We start from the raw sequence: 18,994 nt of genomic DNA, 5'->3' as shown, positions 1-18,994 counted from the left end.
AGAGCACAACAAGGGGACAATGATTGGGATATAAACCCAGGCATTCAAGCAGGGAGTGGCGACCCCATTTGGGTCCCCTCCCATTGTATGGGAGCTCTGTTTTCCCTCTATTAAATCTTGCAACTGCACACTCTTCTGGTCCGTGTTTGTTACGGCTTGAGCTGAGCTTTTGCTCACTGTCCACCACTGCTGTTTGCCGCCGTTACAGACCTGCCACTGACTCCCACCCAGGTCCACCACTGCTGTTTGCCACCATTGCAGACCCACCATTGACTCCCACCCCTCTGGATCTAGCAGAGTGTCTGCTGTGCTCCTGATCCAGCAAGGCGCCCATTTCTGCTCCTGATTGGGCTAAAGGCTTGCCATTGTTCCTGCACAGCTAAGTGCCTGGGTTCATCCTAATCAAGCTGAACACTAGTTGCTGGGTTCCATGGTTCTCTTCTGTGACCCATGGCTTGTAATAGAGCTATAACACTCACCGCATGGCCCAAGATTCCATTCTTGGAATCTGTGAGGCCAAGAACCCAAGGTCAGAGAATAAAAGGCTTGCTGCCATCTTGGGAGCAGCCCGCTCCATCTTGGGAGCTCTAAGAACAAAGATCCACCGGTAAGAACATCAGTATTCCCACTGATTAATTTCAGCATTGCAAAAATTTAAAAATTCTTTCCATATAATTAATGTATATTTTTGGAATATTACTAGCTAGGTATTTGAGTTTAGAAGGAAAAACTAGTTTGTACCATATTTTGCTTTATAATAATTTTTTGAAGTAAATATTCATTGTTTTTAATACCATTGAATTTAAATTGATTTTTTTTCCCTTGAACTAGGGAATACGACTTCCTACCTTTCATATTTTAGGAGAATCCTAAGACATAGCTAAGAATGAAAGCTCATCAAAGTTGTGGTCTGTGATTTAAGAGAGCATTTGATGCCCAATAGCTACTGTGGAAGCAACGTCCTGGGATTGGCTGCAGCAATTGCTAGGATCTTGATGACAATTTTTTGGCCTGGAAGTATGAAAAAAAAAAAAGAAAAAGAAAAGAAAACATTTCTGTGGAAGTTAACTTCTATGAGAAATGTATGGTTTGTTGGTTTTGAAAAGAATTCAGCTGTGTGCAGTGGCTCATGCCTGTAATTCCAGCCCCTTGGGAGGCCAAGGTGGGCAGATCACTTGAGCCCAGGAGCCGGACACTGAGCCTGGGAAAAAATTTTTAAAAATTAGCCAGACGTGGTGGTACATGTCTGTGCTCCCTGCTTCTCAGGAGGCTGCGGTGGGAGGACTGATTGAGTCCAGGAAGTTGAGGCTGCAGTAAGCTCTGACAGCACTACTGCATTCCAGCCTAGATGACAAAGAGACATCTGGTCTCAAATAAATAAATAAATAAAGAAAGATAGAAGAAAAAAGAATTTACATTTAACATACTTTCCTCCATATCTGTATGTAAAGATAATACTCTACTAAAAGGCCAGGTGAGTTTAGGGGTTTTATTAGAATGCTCTCCTGTTTAGAAATCATAGGTTAAAATTTTAACATATTATGACTGTTCATTTGAGAAACTTGAGTGTTGCTTATTTTTTTTTAACCAAGAATTTAAGGAAAAAGAAGAAAAGCATATCCCTAAAGATATACAATGTTTCTGCAGATTGGTGAACCTGAAATTGTTGCTGATTGTATTATAAGTAGTAATAGAAAGCATAAAGATTTCAGCTGCATTTGTTTCATTTGTGCTTTGATTATTTGGATCTCTGGTATTACCAAGAAAAATACAAGCATCTAATATGAATTTGTTGGGTGAGAACTGTCTAGTTATAAAACTTTCCCAATCTTAATAATTGTGGTACTAATGTGATTTATTTGTTGTGTTGTTATTGTTGCTGGCAATATTGAATTGAGTTTTAGCAATTTGGAATAGTGCTTAAGTGGGATTTATGATTATGTCCGTAAATCTGTGACCAGGGTCCTCTGAGGAACTAGGTCTACATTTTATTAGCAGACAAATAATCCCCAGAACTGAAAAACGCCATGAAGCAAATGAATGTAACTGGCTTTTAAAGAACACTGCAGCAAACAGCAGCAGAATAAATATTATTTTAAATGCACATGGAGAGTCATTAAGACAGACCATTGTCCTGGGTCAAAAACAAACCGTAACAAATGTTCTCTAACCACTATAGAATTAAACTACAAATCAATAATAAAAAGAAAACTGAGAAATGTTCAAATACTTGGAAATTAAACAACACACTTCTAAATAAATTATGGGCGAAAGAAGTCTTTAAGACTGATGGTTAGGTGAGGAGCTTTTAGACATGGTAACTAAAGCACAATTCATAAAAGAAAAAATAAATATACTGTGCATCCTCAAAGTTAAAATCTTTTGTTCTGTGATAGACGCAATAAGAGAATAAAAAGATAGCTACAGACTGTGAGAAAATATTTTCATATCATTTATTCAACAAACAACTTGTACGCTGAAATGCATAAAGAACTCTTAAAACCGAAAACATGACTCACGTCTGTTATCTTAGCACCTGGGAGGTCAAAGTGGGAGGATATCTTAAAGCCAGGAGTTCAAGACCAGTCTGGGCTACAAAGCGAGACCCTGTCTGTTAAAATTAGCAGGAGATTTGCTTGAGCCCAAGAAGGTTAAGGATGCAGTGAGCTATGATTGTACCACTTCACTCCAACCTGGCTAACGAAACAAGACTCTGTCTCTTAAAAAAAAAAAAAATGCTTCATAAACCCCAAAAAACAAAACTCAACAATTGAAAAACAAAAAATCCAATTAAAAAAAAGTGGTCAAAATATTTGAGCAGACATTTCTCTAGAGTATGGATGGTACATAAGCTTATGAAATGTTTAATGCTTAAGTTCATTAGCCATTAGGAAAATGCATATAAATACCAAAATAAGATACTTATACAAACATATGTGACTAAAAAACAAAACAACAAAAAACCTGGTAATACCAACTGGGGGTGAATATGGGGAACAATAGACATTCCCACACATTACTGGCGGCAATGCAAAATGCAAAATGGTACAGCCACTCTGGAAAAGTTTGCCAGTTTCTTATAAAGTTAAAAATATACCTATAATATGATCCAGCAATCAACTTATAGCATTCTAAATCAGGACTTGACAAACTGCGGTTTGTGTTCCAAATCAAGCCCATGACCTGTTTTTGTATGGCCTGAAAGCTAAGAATGTTTTTACATTTATAAATGGGAGAAGAAAAACTAGGAGAAGACAAAGGAAAAAAAGAAGAGAAAGAATATATGAGGCCTGGCAAGGTGCAGTAGCTCACATCTGTAATCCTAGCACTTTGGAAGGCCAAGGAATAAGGACTGCTTGAGCTTTGTTCAAGATTAGACTAGGCAACACAGTGAGACCTCATCTCTACAAAAAGTTAAAAAATTAGCCTGGTGTGGTGGTGCACGCCTGTAGCCCTGGCTACTCAGGAGGCTAAGATGGAAGAATTGGTTGAGCCAGGGAGATCAAGACTGCAGTGAGCTGTGATTATGCCACTGCACTCCAGCCTGGGTGACAGGGCAAGACCTTTTCTAAAAAAATAAAAATAAAAAAAGAATACATGAGACCTGTCAAGAGTGAAATATTTACTATCTGATCTTAAAAAAAAATTTAGATTAAAAAATTTACATTCACACAAAATCCTGTACATGAATGTTAATAGTAACTATTCATAATCACCAAAATTGGACACAGCTCAAATGGCCTTTAGTGGACAAATGAATAAACTACTGTAGTCCATTCTTGGGGTAGAATACTATTCAGCAATAAAAAGAAACACTTCATTGACATAACTTTGCTTAATCTCAAAGGCATTTCCTTAAGTAAAGGAAACCAGTCTCCAAAGACTAAATACAGTATATAATTTCTTCATATGTTATTCTGGAAAAGACAATAGGGATATAAAATAGATTAGTGGTTGTCAGGGATTAGAGGTATAGTGGAGAGATTGGTTACAAAGGGCTAGCATAAAGGAGTCTTTTGGAGGTTATGAAATTGTTCTATATACTGAGAGAAGGTGTGTTTATGTAATTCTATACATGTGTTAAAACTCAGACTGTACAACAAAATATTCCCATTTATGGAATGTGTATTTAAATATTAACAATATCAATAATAAACTCTCCTGATGAACAAGTTATTTCATACTTCTCTCATTAGGAAAGAGAACATTTTACCAATCCTTCTTAATGGGGGATAAGAGCAGATCTTAGGATGAAATTAAAAAATGAAATACTGGGAACATCATGGTCCAGCAGCACTTGTTAAATAGAAGTATGAACAGAAAAAGGTGTGTAGTGACAGGGTGTCACTATGTTGCCCAGGCTGGTGTTGAATTCCTGGACTCAAGCGATCCTCCCGCCTCAGCCTTCCAAAGAGTACTGGGTTACAGGGGTGAGCCATATACTTGGACAAAAAGAAGCCGTTTTAGCTGTCTGGCTTAAATAATTGAACTATGGCATTAGTTTAAAAAAGAAAATACATATTCTTCCATCTCTCTCTATATATGGAAACATACATATTTTCATTTTAAACCTATTTTCTATTAAATATATTTTCTTAAATACACATTAAGTTGTGGCATTCACATATGTTACACCAGATCCACCGGTTTGGGTCATTGAATAAAAAAGAACTTGGAGTGAATTTTAGGTAAAACTTCAGAAGTTGATACTCACATACTGGCTACAGAAAAACTGGTTAACCCTAAAGAAGGAGTTCCTGAAAGGGGGTACGAGGCAGTTTTCCCAAGTGCTGGCAATGTTGTGTTTCTTGATCTAGGATCTTGTTACACAGAGGTGCTCATGTTGTAAAATTTGTAGAGATGTATGATTTCTGCATTTTACTAAACAAAAAAGTATATTCTCTTTACTATTATTCAGAAGGTAGTGAGTGAAGATTTTTTTGTGTTGCTATGTACCGCATAATATTAAATTTCCTAGTGGTGTGCTGAGGAAATATTTATGTCCTTTTTCCAATAGGGATGCCCCATACAAGGCTATGCTCCCAACAAGCTTCTTGGACTTTGAATATAATTCCTATAATTTCAGGAAGAAGATGGAGAAAAATGTATGATCACTACAGTCTACTTGCACACACTCCTTAGATACTCTTGTCTAATTTTGAACTCATTAGTTCTCTCTGAGGTCTAGATTGATGAGTGGTATGGCATCTGAGGGAGAGACACTTCGTATTTCGAGGATTCCAAAAGAGATTTTCCACGCCTTTGTGGACAAAATTCCTTGAGGAAAGAGTTCATATGACAAGACAGAAAAGATCAAACATTGTCCCAGGCAAAGGTGAAAGTGTACTCTCCTTGTAAGAATCTTTCTATTCCCAGTCCTTTGTCCTGTGGCTGAGGTATGCCTGGTATCATATTGCCCAAAAGTATGGAAAAGTTGGTTGGGACCTTGAGATTTCTTCATAAAATCTTAATCTGGCTAATGTTGACCTTAGACATTGGGGCCAATATATCCTTAGAGAGTAGGGAAAGATTGTCTTCAACAATTTGCATTATCTTAGAATATTGGGTTCCACGAGCTGAAAAAGGTGGGAATAGACAACAGATCCAGCATGCACTCTGCTTGGCTGAAAATCATATTTACCTCTGTTGTCTGTCTGTCTGTCTCTTTTTTTTCCCATACCATCTTCTCAATGCACAATCGTATTCAAGCCCCCACCTTCCTTGAAAAAAGCATTCATTCATTTCCTTTTGTTCCTTGTTATGTTTCCTTTTACAGCAAGGTTTCTTGGAAAAGAAGCCTAAAAATCTCATTTCCAATACTTTACTGCTTCAATGACATCTAGAAATACATAGTTTCCCTGCCTGTCATTCCAGTGAAGGTGTTAAAGTTAAGACAATTTAATAAAGCTCTCCTGACTGCTAAAATGAAAGGCTTATACGGCGTCTGTGATAGCTGATAGTGGCAAGCCCTCTGATTTCTTTGAATATGTCTCTTCCCTTGGTTTTAGAACACGATACTTTCCTTGTTCTTCTGTGTCTCTGGCTCTTTATAGAATTCTTTCTTTGTCAATGCTTAGAATTTTATTTCTACTACCTTCTTCTCACTTAGGTAGGATGCCAAGATAATATCATCCATACCCACAGTTTCAACTATTACCTAAATGCTGATGACTGTCAAATTTATACCTTCTAACTAAACTCAACTGCTAGTTGTACCCTACATGCATTTCATTTTTCCTTTACAGAAATAGAATTGTTAGCTTTGCATGTGGCCACCAAAGCAAAAATTGTGTTTTAGACTCAGTCTTCTTTGCAGATAGGCAGGGCCATGACCAAACACTGGCCCAGGGGCTTAGGTCTATACATGTGTTAAAACTCATGAGGCAAACTGAAACCTTTCTCAAGGGAGAGTGCACACGCATTATTTGTCTTTTCTTCTTTGTCACTGCCTGCTTCTCACTGCTTGTAACAGCTGCCACCTTCTTGGACTCGGAGGTCAAGGCCACAGGTGACAGGGCAACAAGAGACAAACAAACAAATAAAAAACTTGTTCCTCTTTCAATGAATAGTTTCCAAAACAAGTTAATTGTATCAGTGAATATCACCACTATTCACCTAAAACAGAAATTATGGCTCATGGTATGCCTCTCCTACTACTAAATCAGGTTTATTTAATGAGCATTTCATGTATTTATTGAATATTTTCCTTTACCTCCACTTCTATTACATTTACTTCTTCAGAATTACTGTTAGGTACCCACACGCACTCATTTACTATTCACCCTATTATACCAATCATCCTAGTACCCTATATTCCCTATTCCATACCTTATTATTTACCATTTACCAATACCCAGCTTTTTACATGACATACTTTGATCATGTAAAACTATTCTTAGGGATCAAAGTAACTACGCTTTCTCTTGTGTGTTTGCAAATGCTGTTCCCTCTTCGTGATTGGACGTCATTCCACTCTAAGGTCTGCCTAGGTGACTCTCACGCATTCACAGACAAAGAAGACAGTTCCTACACTCAGGGAGCAGACAGTCCAATGCAAATGAAATGACAAGGTTACAAATATGTCCACTAAATGCAGAATTTAAGTAACATGAAAAGCTCCCAATATTGGCCAGGCGTGGTGGCTGACGCCTGTAATCCCAACACTTTGGAGTCTGAGATGGGCAGATCACTTGAGCTCAGGAGTCTGAGACGAGCCTGGGCAACATAGTGAAACCCTGTCTCTACCAAAAATACAAAAACTTAGCCAGGTGTAGTGGTATGCATCTGTAGTCCCACCTAATTGGGGGGCTGAGGAGGGAGGATTCTTTGAGTTCACGGGGGTGGAGGTTGCTCTGAGTCAAAATTGCACCACTACACTCCAGCCCGGGTGACAGAGTGAGACCCATCAAAAAAAAAAAAAAAAAAAAAGTCTCAATGTCTACAAAATTAAACCTTTAACTAAGGAATAGTCTTAATTGTTTTCTTATGAAAGTTAGAGATTTATCAGATTATCAAAATTACAGTTATAAATACATGTCCTTTTATAGCTGGATAAAATCTTTTATTTAACAGATCTTTATCTGTTGTTGAATAAAAGATTCTAGTTCATAGAGAAAAGTAAGTTTCCTATATTTCATGCACTGATACCTCATATCTGTCACAGCCTTCTAAGCCTAAAAACAGTTGAGTTTAAGAGGCTCTCTATTATGTTATATGGAAGCCCTGGAGACAAACTTAAGCATGATTATTTTGCTATGCCAATTTTATCTGAGTCCAAACAATTACATAGGGAAAATTATAGAAGATCTTGTTTGGATAACTTTAAATTTTATAAGTACTTACTAAAGTCTACTAAAGGTGGGGGTCAATTTACTGATCTCTCTCCTGGATGTGTGGTAAGATTGAAGGAGAGGATTATTTGACTATGAAAAGAATAGTGAAAGGAACACTGTTTCTTTTTTTTTCTCCAAATATAGTTTAATAGTAAAAAAATTCTTTGAGTTAATAATCTTCTATATAGATCAAAATAACGGCAAGTTCAGTAGATTACTGTTTGCCTAGGCTAGAGATAAAAAAGTGGAATGAAGAAATGTGCTAAAATTGGATTATAATTATAGTGTAATCATATGCAATTACTAAAAATTATTAAATTGTATACTTAAAATGGCTGAATTTTATGGTCCATAAATTATACTTCAATTGAGTGATTTTAAAAATGCAAAAGCAGGATTTAGTCAAGATACATGGGCTAGCAGTCACAATATTTGGAACCCATTTCTGGTTCCGCTATTAGCCAGCTATATTGACTGGACATTTTCACTTAAAATCCCTAAGATACATGAGAGAAGGAGTTTATATCCTTAAGAGAGAAAAAAAATAAAACATTACCACTTATATTTATTTTAGTTTAAAATTAAAAGTATACATTAAGAACAACTTAAGACAAAAAGAAAGCAATGACCAAGGAGTTTATGAAAACCATCTCCAACGGTTGTCTAAGAACTGCAAATTCAAAGAAGAATGGAATAATTTTTTTATTATCTAATGAGCAAAGATTCTTAAAACTGCTAATCCTGCCTGGCATGGTGGCTTACACCTATAATCCCAGCATGTTGGTAGGCTGAGGTGGGAGGACTACTTGAGTCTAGGAGTTTGAGACCAGCCTGGCCAACATGGCAAAACCCTGCCTTGACAAAAAATACAAAAATTAGCTGGGCATGGTGGCACACACCTGTAGTCCCAGCTACCCCAGGAGCTAAGGTGGGAGGATTACTTCAGCTTGGGAGGTCAAGGCTGCGGTGAGCTGAGATCACGCCACTGCACTCCAGCCTGGGTGACAGAGCAAGACCCTGTCCCCAAAAAACAGAAACAAAAACAATGCTACTGATGCCCAAAGTCAGTGAGGCAATTGTCTTTACTGTCGGAGGAAATGTAAATTTGCACAAGTTGTTTCTGGGATGGCAGTTTGACACTCTGAAAAAGATTGTCTTTGTCTGGTGTCTGTGCAAAAGCCATATATCTTATGGGGCTATCTAGTATGCTTTCAGAAATTTAGGTATAAGGAAGTTTCAAACAGGAATATTTATGATTTTAAAAATTTCAGAAAGATATCTTTCTACATGCATGCCTTGCATTTCTCTTGCTTTTCTTTTTATTTCTTTCTTATCTCTTCCTTTTTTCCTCCCTTCTTTCTTTTCTTTCCTTCTCTCTCTCTTCCTCCTTTTACTTGTTTATTTTTCAGCTGTGCTTTTTAGGACAATGTTGAACATAAGTACAAAAGCTGATTAAAAATATTTTTGACCCCTTTCTCCAATAACATCTCAGGCACCATCTAAGAATAGAAAATGAAAGTACTTATTTTAATAAAATTTATATTAGAAACCCAGAGAAAACATCATATACAATAGAAAAACATCAAAAAAGTACAGGCTATGCCTGTAGACTTTCTTCAAGATTAAAAAAAAAAAATCTCATATTGGGAGTTGTGATCTTTTCATTTGTTCAAAACTTGTTTATTTCTGTTCTGTTTTTCGTTGTTCAGAACTGCTAAAGAAAGTTTATTTTCTTGGTGTTATGCTAGTCTCCAAAAATAATCCGACATGCTTTATCATTTTTAGATGTTCTTGGAAGGCTTTAATAAGATAGGAAACACTGGTTTCCTGATGAATTCACATCTTGTCAAAACAAAAAAGAAGGAAATTTCAACACCTTTGGGGGTCAGAACATAATATTCTAAAATATAGCGCCTTGAAATGCTGAGTACTTTGAACTGAAGGAGATTGAGAGGGCCTCAGAAACAAGGTCTTTCTGATCTTCTCCAATCCCCTGCCCTGTGTCCTGCAGCCAGGTGAGTCAAAGAAACTGAAATCCTCTCCTACAGCAAGCCTTAAAACCTAGAAAGCTCACGCACTGATCTTTTCCCTTCTCTCTGATTGACTTTCATATGACAAGTGCCCTGCCCTATATGCGGAGGGAAGAAATGCTACACAGAGGGAGCAAGAAGAATCCAAAAATACAGGCCTTGCTGAGTCCCCCCACCACTGTCCGTTGATTACGGTTAGATATTTCATTCCAATTCTATTTCACATCTATTCATTTCTTTCATTCGACTTAGCATAAAATCACAAGTTTTCCCTGGGTTTTTCTCTTGCTAACCTGTCTTTGTTATAGAAACATCAGCCATGCCCGTTGTGATGGTTATGAAAAATGTGTTATCTTTTTGTCCCTACATCATATGCTCCTGAGTTGGTACCTCTGTCCAGCATAAACTTGGACCACCACCAGGCTCAGTTTCACCTGTGCTCCATGAGGCTCACTTCCTCACTGTGCTGTCATCTTTGTTCAGATGGCACCTCACCATATTTCCTTGGGTAAGATCACACCCTCATCTTCACAGCCCTCATTATCATTTAGAGTGCTACCTGATGGTAGAGCATAATTAAGTTGTTTCTAAGTTTGGTTATTATCTGTTGTCATACTAGATACACGTTCAAGTATGTGACAACTTTGCTCTTTGGTTCTCTGAACTGTTCTGACAGAAGTGTCTCGAGTAGGGTAAATGACTATTAAATATTTGCTGAATACATGAATCCTTAGACATTAAGATGCAACTGGAGTGAGAATAGCAAGAAGGAGAATTAATTGACCCAACTCTAGGATACCATCTCATCCTAGCGGATCTAGAATAGAAGGCTGGGCCTCACCTTAACAATCTCTGATTCGGTAATTCTGAGTTAGGACACAATAACTTGTATTTTTAATAAGATCTCTAGTGAACCTCATGCTTTTGGTCAAGGGATCACATTTTGACAATCACTGATGTAGAAGAACACTTGGGGTTAATAAAGTTTTACATCATTCAAAATTATTAGAATAATTATTGTTATTTAGAGATAGGGTCTTGCTCTGTCACCCAGGCTGGAGTTCAGTGGTGTGATCATGGCTCACTGCAGCCTTGAACTACTGGGCTCAGGTGATCTTCCCACTTCAGCCTCCAGAGTAACTGGCAGTAAAGGCACATGCCATCACGCCTAATTAATTTTTGTTTTATTTGTAGAGATGGGGTTTTGTCATGTTGCCCAGGCTGGTATCAAACTTCTAGACTCAAGTGATCCTCCAGCCTCAGCCTCCCTAAGTACTGGGATTACAGATGTGAGCCACTGTGTCCAGCAAAACTATATATTTTTTAAACAAGCAAATTATTTAAATTCTTTATTAAACCAATTTCTATCTCTTCTTAGCAATGACTTATCCAAGGTTGTAATCCTTCAGAGTTACTTTCTACTGGATAACTAATCAAAATCAATATTATACCTATAATTAGGATACTAAGTCAACTTTTAAGTATAACAGAAGTGATTATATGTACAATGCTGCTTTTTTCTAGGGGAAAACGTTTTTGTTTTTGATAAATATTTAAAATACTGTGCAAAAATGCACCTAAAATTTATTCTCTTAACAATTTTAGGTGTACAATTCAGCTAAGTACATTCACATTATTGTGCAACCAATCTCCAGAATTTTTCTACCTTGCAAAACTGAAATTTTATACCCATTAAACAATAACACCCCATTTCTCCCTCTCCAAGCTCCTGACAGCTACCATTCTACTTGGTTTTTATGAATTTGACCATTCTAGATACTTGGTATAATTGGAATTATACAGTATTTTTCTTTTTGCATCTGGATTATTTCACTTGGCATGATGTTCTCATAGTTCATTCATGTGAACCATGTAGCATGGTTCTTTTTAAAACTTCATAAGGTTCCATCATATCTATATACATGTTGCTTGTCTTTTCATGCACTGATGAACATGGGTTAATTCCACCTTTTGGCTATTATGAATAATGCTATGATGAACATGAGTGTACTAATATATTTTGGGGATCTTGCTTTTAATTCTTTTGGCAATATATCCTGAAGTAAGATTGCTGGATCATGTGGTAATTCTATTCTTTGGTTTTTGAGGAAACTACCATACTCTTTCCTACAGTGGCTGCACCATTTTACATTCCCACTAACAGTGCACAAGGGCTCTAATCACTCTATATCCTAGCCAATATTTATATCCTGCATTTTTTAACATTAGTCTTGGAAAAGGTTGTGAGGTGATATCTCACTGTGGTTTTGATGTGCAATTTCCTGGTGATTAGTGAGGTACAATGCTATTTTGTTGTTGTTGTTGTTGAGACAGAGCCTCGCACTGTCGCCCAAGCTGGAGTGCAGTGGTGCAATTTCCGCTCACTGCAAGCTCTGCCTCCCGGGTTCACGCCATCCTCCTGCCTCAGCCTCCCAAGCAGCTGGGACTACAGGCGCCCGCCACTACGCCCGGCTAATTTTTTGTAATTCTAGTAGAGATGGGGTTTCACCGTGTTAGCCAGGATGGTCTCAATCTCCTGACCTCGTGACCTGCCCGCCTCGGCCTCCCAAAGTGCTGGGATTTCAGGCGTGAGCCACAGCGCCCCGCCATACAATGCTATTTTTAAACTGGGTTCTGACTCAGTACAGGAGCCCTGTAGGCCAGAGAGCACATCAGGGCAGGGCCACCATCAACCAGACCTGACTTGTCTCATGCGGGTCCTCGCTATTTCTAAAGGTTTCCACATTGTGTGATGCACATATCACCAAGCCCCTTATCTCCCATTTCACTAAGAATTCCTTTCCTAAATTTTATTTCCTCACAATTCACTCATTAGCAGTATTTTATCCCTTACAATTCAAATAAAAATGTCCTTTTAATTTTCGATTGTAGAATGACCTAGAAGATTTTTCTTCTATGGTCTCAGATCACTTACAGCCTCGTTTTATTTGGTCTCTTCTAGCTGTCATTTCCATCAATGTCTCCCTCAACTTATACTACACAATTTTAAGTCAGATACAGGTATTTCTCTTCTTTCATCCTTCCAGAATTCTATAGGTTGCTGGGTACATAGCTGAAGACAAATAGGTGTTTTTAATATTTGTTACATAGTATATATTAGTGTTATACAAACCAGACATCCTAACATTTTATCAGCTGACCTTCATGACTCCTGAGTACTGGACCCAAAATTGTACCTTATTTAATCTGAATAAAAATGGAATCGGACTATTATAAAGGATGCGAAACCCAGTTTGGTAGACTAATTCCATTCAACCTGGGAACCTTTTTTATTAATGTAAAATGGAGTAGAGCTAAATATGATGAATCATTTTTTATTGTTATACCTTTGCTACTTATGTTTTATTTTTTTAAATGACTTCCTCAAACCCAGAACAGAGTCAGATTACTACATTATTTTAAAATGTAGTATGTATTTGTTGGGCATTCGTTGTTTCTTTTCTTGGTAAATCTTACACTCGCCATCTTTACAGCATGCAAAGATGGCTATTCATATAACATCCCTCCTAATATATCCAGGTCACAAAATAATATTTTCTCTAAGACAAACATCATATTATTATAAACTAAGTGCCAGAATATAAGAGCTATTCTAACATTGCATTCTAAAATAATTGCTTTGAATCCCAAGTGCTTAGAGAACAAGTAAATGTATCTGCCTATAATTTTCAATCAGTCACTCGATTGTTCAGAGAAGTAGTTGACAGTATAAGTACCCTATATGTACTTCATTCAGAGGAGGGGAGAAAACACATAATTTGAGGCTAAGGTAGGCTGACAGGTTGATTGAGAGCACCAGGGATCTTCTGCTTTTCAAACATAATTGCAACGGCTCTATTATGTAATAGAACAATGATTTTCAAAGATTATAATAAACACATGCAGTAGCAAAAATAAATAAATAAATAAAATTTAAAAACCTTCCCAGCATTCTTACCTGGAGGCAGATCCCGTATTTTGGGAATATAAAAGTACTCCCTGAAGTGCCTCAGCTTGTCTTCCTCATCTAGGTGGAGAGCCACCCTCTCATCCGTTGGGTGGCATTTGAGTTCAGCCGCAATGCGCTGCACTGTGTCAGCCGGCAGCTCAAGAGATGAAGGCTCCATTACAAGTTGTTCTCTAAAACTGAAAGAGAATAGTAAAACATAATCTAGCCACTATAACTGTCCTGTAGAAAATGAGCCCTTTAGGTAATACACCTTTTGTTTTCACTAAGACTCCCCTTTTCCCAAACTCAGGAATAATATACTTAACCAACCAGCATTAAACCCCATGCATGAGTTTTTCTCACATATGAAAAGAAGAAAATCGGCCAGGTGTGGTGGCTCACGCCTGTAATCCCAGCACTTTGGGAGGCTGAGGTGGGCGGATCACTTGAGGTCAGGAATTTGAGACCAGCCTGGCCAACATGGTGAAACCTCATCACTACTACAAAACACAAAAATTAGCTGGGCGTGGTGGCAGGCACCTGTAATCCCAGCTACTTGGGAGGCTGAGGCAGGAGAATCGCTTGAACCCAGGAGGTGGAGGTTGCAGTGAGCTGGGATTGTACCACTGCACTCCAGCCTGGGTAACAGAGCAAGACTCTGTCTCAAAAAACAAACCAATAACTTACAGATATTGAAAGGACTAAATTAGATAATAGTGCTCAGGACAGAGTAAGTTCCCAGTAAATGTTAGCTCATTCCATTCTTATTATCTAGAAATACGTACCACACTTGTGGCTTCGAAATGTATATAACGTCATCACCTTTTCCTCTAGGTATCTTATGAGGAGATAATGGTAAGGATGATCTTTGTCAAAGTGTCAAAAAGCAGCATCCCACTTAGCTTGTCCTTCTCCATATCCCAACTCCACTGTCCCACCTCCAGTGGTTCTTGGATCATGGTTTTAAAACTATGGACATATTGAACCTGAACAAAATCCTTTTTTGTGAGTGAAAATCATATTCATGGAAAAGGTAACTTTACTTAAAATGTTAGTATTTTGTTCATATGAATACCAAAGAGATTCATCCACATGGTGCTGTTAATAATTATAAATTTCTTCTTTTTCAACACCGTATTTATTATCTTAAAACAAACAGGACTGTGTGATGTTTCTTGAAACCACATTGTATTCTGTTTAATCATCATGCAACATTTCCCACTTTTTGAAAAAGGATAAATGACAATGGAGATTTAATCACATATGTTTTAAACTTCACCCAAGCTTGTTTGTTTATATTTCTCCTCTCCTAAGTTTGGTTTTTTGAAATTGAACAAAATGATATTACAGGAAATAAAATTTCTTTGGGCTAGTTAGATTCACATATAGTTTTGCTGATTTCATTTAATTTATACATTTATTTACTCTTTCAACAAGTATTTATTTGGTACCTATTATGTGGCTCCCAGTACTGGCAGGACAGCAGTGTATGAGAGAGTGCATAAGTGCCAACCCTTGTACAATTTATTTGTAAATGAAGAACAGAAAAACAATGTAGTTTCAGACTTAAGAGCTATGAGGAAACAGCAGAGTAATGGGACAGAGTCACTGGAGTGTGGAGAGCTACCTTAAAGGGTCGTGTTCATCTTTCTGAGAAAGTGATAGATGAGAATGTCTACATCATGTGAAGACCTGGACCTGGAGGAACCTGGCAACAAGTGCAAAGTTCCTGGGGTGGAAATGGGCTTGGCTTGTTCAACTAAATGCACTAGGGAGGGAAAAAGAGGGAAGGAGGAATGACAAACTGTGATATGCAAAAAGCAAAGGCAGAAGGTAGTCATAAAGAAATTTGGGGCCAGGCGCAGTGGCTTACGCCTGTAATCCCAGCACTTTGGGAGGCTGAGGCAGGCGGATCACGAGGTCAGGAGATCGAGACTATCCTGGCTAACATGGTGAAACCCCGCCTCTACTAAAAATACAAAAAAAAATTAGCCGGGCGAGGTGGCGGGCGCCTGTAGTCCCAGCTACTCGGGAAGCTGAAGCAGGAGAATGGCGTGAACCCTGGGGGGTGGAGCCTGCAGTGAGCCGAGATTGCACCACTGCACTCCAGCCTGGGTGACAGAGAGACTCCATCTCAAAAAAAAAAAAAAAAAAGGAAATTTTGGAGCCAGAAAGAAAATTGAAATTTTATAAGTTTAATGGGATACCATTGGGGAGTTTTGAGTAGAAAAGTAATGTGATATAATTTTACATTAAATAAAAATCACTTTGCTCTGTAATGAGTTTTAAAAACAATGAGATACCACTTCACATCGGTTAGAATGGCGATCATTAAAAAGTCAAAAAACAACAGGTGCTGGAGAGGATGTGGAGAAACAGGAACACTTTTGCACTGTTGATGGGAGTGTAAACTAGTTCAACCATTGCGGAAGACAGTGTGGCAATTCCACAAGGATCTAGAAGCAGAAATACCATTTGACCCAGCAATCCCATTACTGGGTATATACCCAAAGGATTATAAATCATGCTACTATAAAGACACATGCACATGTATGTTTATTGCGGTACTATTCACAATAGCAAAGACTTGGAACCAACCCAAATGTCCATCAATGATAGACTGGATTAAGAAAATGTGACACGTATACACCATGGAATACTATGCAGCCATAAAAAAGGATGAGTTCATGTCCTTTGTAGCGACATGGATGAAGCTGGAAACCATCATTCTGAGCAAACTATTGCAAGGACAGAAAACCAAACACCGCATGTTCTCACTCATAGGTGGGAATTGAACAATGAGAACACTTGGACACAGGGTGGGGAACATCACACATTGGGGCCTGTCATGGAGTAGGGGGATGGGGGAGGAATAGCAGTAGGAGAAATACATAATGTAAATGACGAGTTAATGGGTGCAGCAAACCAACACGGCACATATATACATGTATAACAAACCTGCACGTTGTGCACATGTACCCTAGAACTTAAAGTATAATTGAAAAAAAAAGAGTTGAAAAGGGAGAACGATTAAGGATAACACAGTAGTTCAGGAGAGAAACGGTGGTGAATTAAATTTGGTGATGAGGCAAAGGTAGAGAGAAGAGTGTGGATTTATGATGTATTTTGGAGAAAAAGTAGATAGGACTGGCGGATAGATTATTTCTAGTGAGGACAGGAAAGGAGCTTTCTTCTAGCTTTGGGATATGGGCAAATATGTGAAATATGATGAAACAAAAATACCTGGGGAAGAAAAATTTTGAGGAGGGAAATTGGAACTCAGTTTAGCAGGCTGGTTGTGGTGGTTCACGCCTGTTACTCCAGCACTGGGAGGCCGAGGCAGGGGATTGCTTGAAGCCAGGAGTTTGAGACCAGTCCGGGCAACATAGCAAGACGTCATCTCTACAAAAAAAAAAAAGAAAAAAGAAAAAAGAAAAGCCAGGTGTGCTGGCAGTGGCACACACCTGTGGTCCTAGCTACTGAGGAGGATGGGGTAGGAGACCAGGAGGTTGAAGTTGCAGTGAGCTAATTGCGCCACTGCACTCCATCCTGGGCAACAGAGCATGACTGTTTAAAAAAAATCTATTTAGGATATATTAAGTTTCAAATAAGTATTGAACATGCAGGTAGAAATGTCAAGCTGGTCATTGGATATTTGAGCGTACAACTTAGGGGAATATTGGATCACAAGATATGTTTAATATTTTTCAATTCAGACTGTACTTAATGCCTAGAACTTCTGGGGGCCCAAACTCACACAGAACTAAAGCTGTAGAATTCAATTCAATCTCTATTCTTCTGCCTCCTTTCACTTTTTACCTTAACTAACACACACAGTGTTTGGCAATAAAGAGTTGCATATCTGAGTGTTACATAATGCCAGGAAAACAGACATTCTTCTTGCACTCTCGATTTTCATTCTTGTACTTTTTGGGCTTCTTCTTTTCTCAATTGTCAATGGTCTACACTGATAAGCCAATTCGTTATATTCCTAGACAAAGATACCAAGCTTCACCATTGTTATGTTTTTTACTTTGATATGAGTCGTGACTCCTAACTGCTTCAATCCATGGTTCTGTACAAACGCATAGGATTTCAACATCGATGGATGGTGCTTTCAATATCTGACCATAAGTATTATTTGTCCTCCACATGAAATTTTCTATTTCTGTGATTTTTCTCATGCCATTTCCTTTGCCTAAAATGTTTTGCTCCCCTTCAACTTGTTTGGATTCTAGCCAACCTTCAAAGACCTTATGCTCTAATGCTTTTTTCAAGAGGCCTGTTAGGATGTCTCAGGCAAAAGTAGCCTGTCTTCCTCTGAACACCAATAACAATTAAAAGCACACTTATGTACTTTACTTATGATAATAATACATTCTGCCAGGTACTATATTTATTTGGACATATGTATGGATAGGAAAGATCAAAAACATTTGCTATGCCTAAAACTTGATTCTAAATGGCTCCCCACCCATAGCTTTCTGATGAAGGAACCTGCATTTTGAAGAGAGATCACTGTGTCTCTACCACTTGGCATTATCAATTGCCTGGTCATAGTTTACTAGACCTCTGTTGGACACTTACCCACTAAAGACAATGTAGTTTCATCAAAGATCTGTGAATTATTTGCTATAAAAGCTCTAACCAAACAGTGATGATGTTTAGCTGAGTATATAAACAAATTCTTTCAGGAATCTGAGCTGTGGGATGTGCTTATTCATTCAGTTAGATACGGGAGATAGAATTTAAAATAATCATAGATAGAAGCTATGAAATGCTAGGGTCTAGGAGGAATACTGTCATAGAATGACTCATTTTTCAAAGTAAAACAGAACCACTGATTGTTAAAGCATGAAAAGCATGAAGTGATTCCAGCAGCAAGTAAGAGTCACTTAGTTACACAATGGCAAGGGTTTGAACAGCTATGTCTCCTGAAAAGGTGACAGGACAAGCCCATGTTGCAAGTCACTGAATCCTTCATGCAACATGCTATGTGCAAGGCTCCAGGGGACCCATCTTCTTGGCTATTCCTAAAATTCCATGAGATGTTTTTCTGCCTTACTATCAGATTAGTCTTACTACAAACATATTACTGATGGTAGCTGGACTGAGTTGCTGTTCTACCCTACTGAACTGAACTCTACCTGGGGGCCTGAATCATGTTTAATTTATCATCTTTA

General features: G+C 38.1%; 1 protein-coding gene across 8 annotated transcripts in view; it reads right to left on the bottom strand.

Annotated features, from left to right (window-relative positions):
• KYNU (kynureninase) overlaps positions 1 to 18,994 on the bottom strand; it is a 185,527-nt gene that overhangs the window by 144,020 nt on the left and 22,513 nt on the right. For 4 of the 8 annotated variants that reach the window (XR_010122796.1, XM_063647431.1, XM_054477777.2 and 1 more), the window contains exon 2: positions 13,821 to 14,008. Coding sequence is in view for 7 of the 8 variants with exons in the window: in XM_063647431.1 (XP_063503501.1) it covers positions 13,821 to 13,989 (169 nt within the window). In the remaining variant the exon portion in view is untranslated. Of the gene's footprint in view, positions 1 to 13,820; positions 14,009 to 14,596; positions 14,800 to 17,054; positions 17,214 to 18,994 lie in introns of those variants that run through there. The other 4 variants (XM_054477776.2, XM_054477775.2, XM_063647432.1 and 1 more) reach the window with 3 other exon arrangements.

Source organism: Pongo pygmaeus, chromosome 11, assembly GCF_028885625.2.
Source record: "Pongo pygmaeus isolate AG05252 chromosome 11, NHGRI_mPonPyg2-v2.0_pri, whole genome shotgun sequence".
Lineage (NCBI taxonomy): Eukaryota > Metazoa > Chordata > Mammalia > Primates > Hominidae > Pongo > Pongo pygmaeus.
The sequence above is the reverse complement of the archived record's forward strand: the minus strand, read 5'-3'. Positions and strand labels throughout refer to the sequence as shown.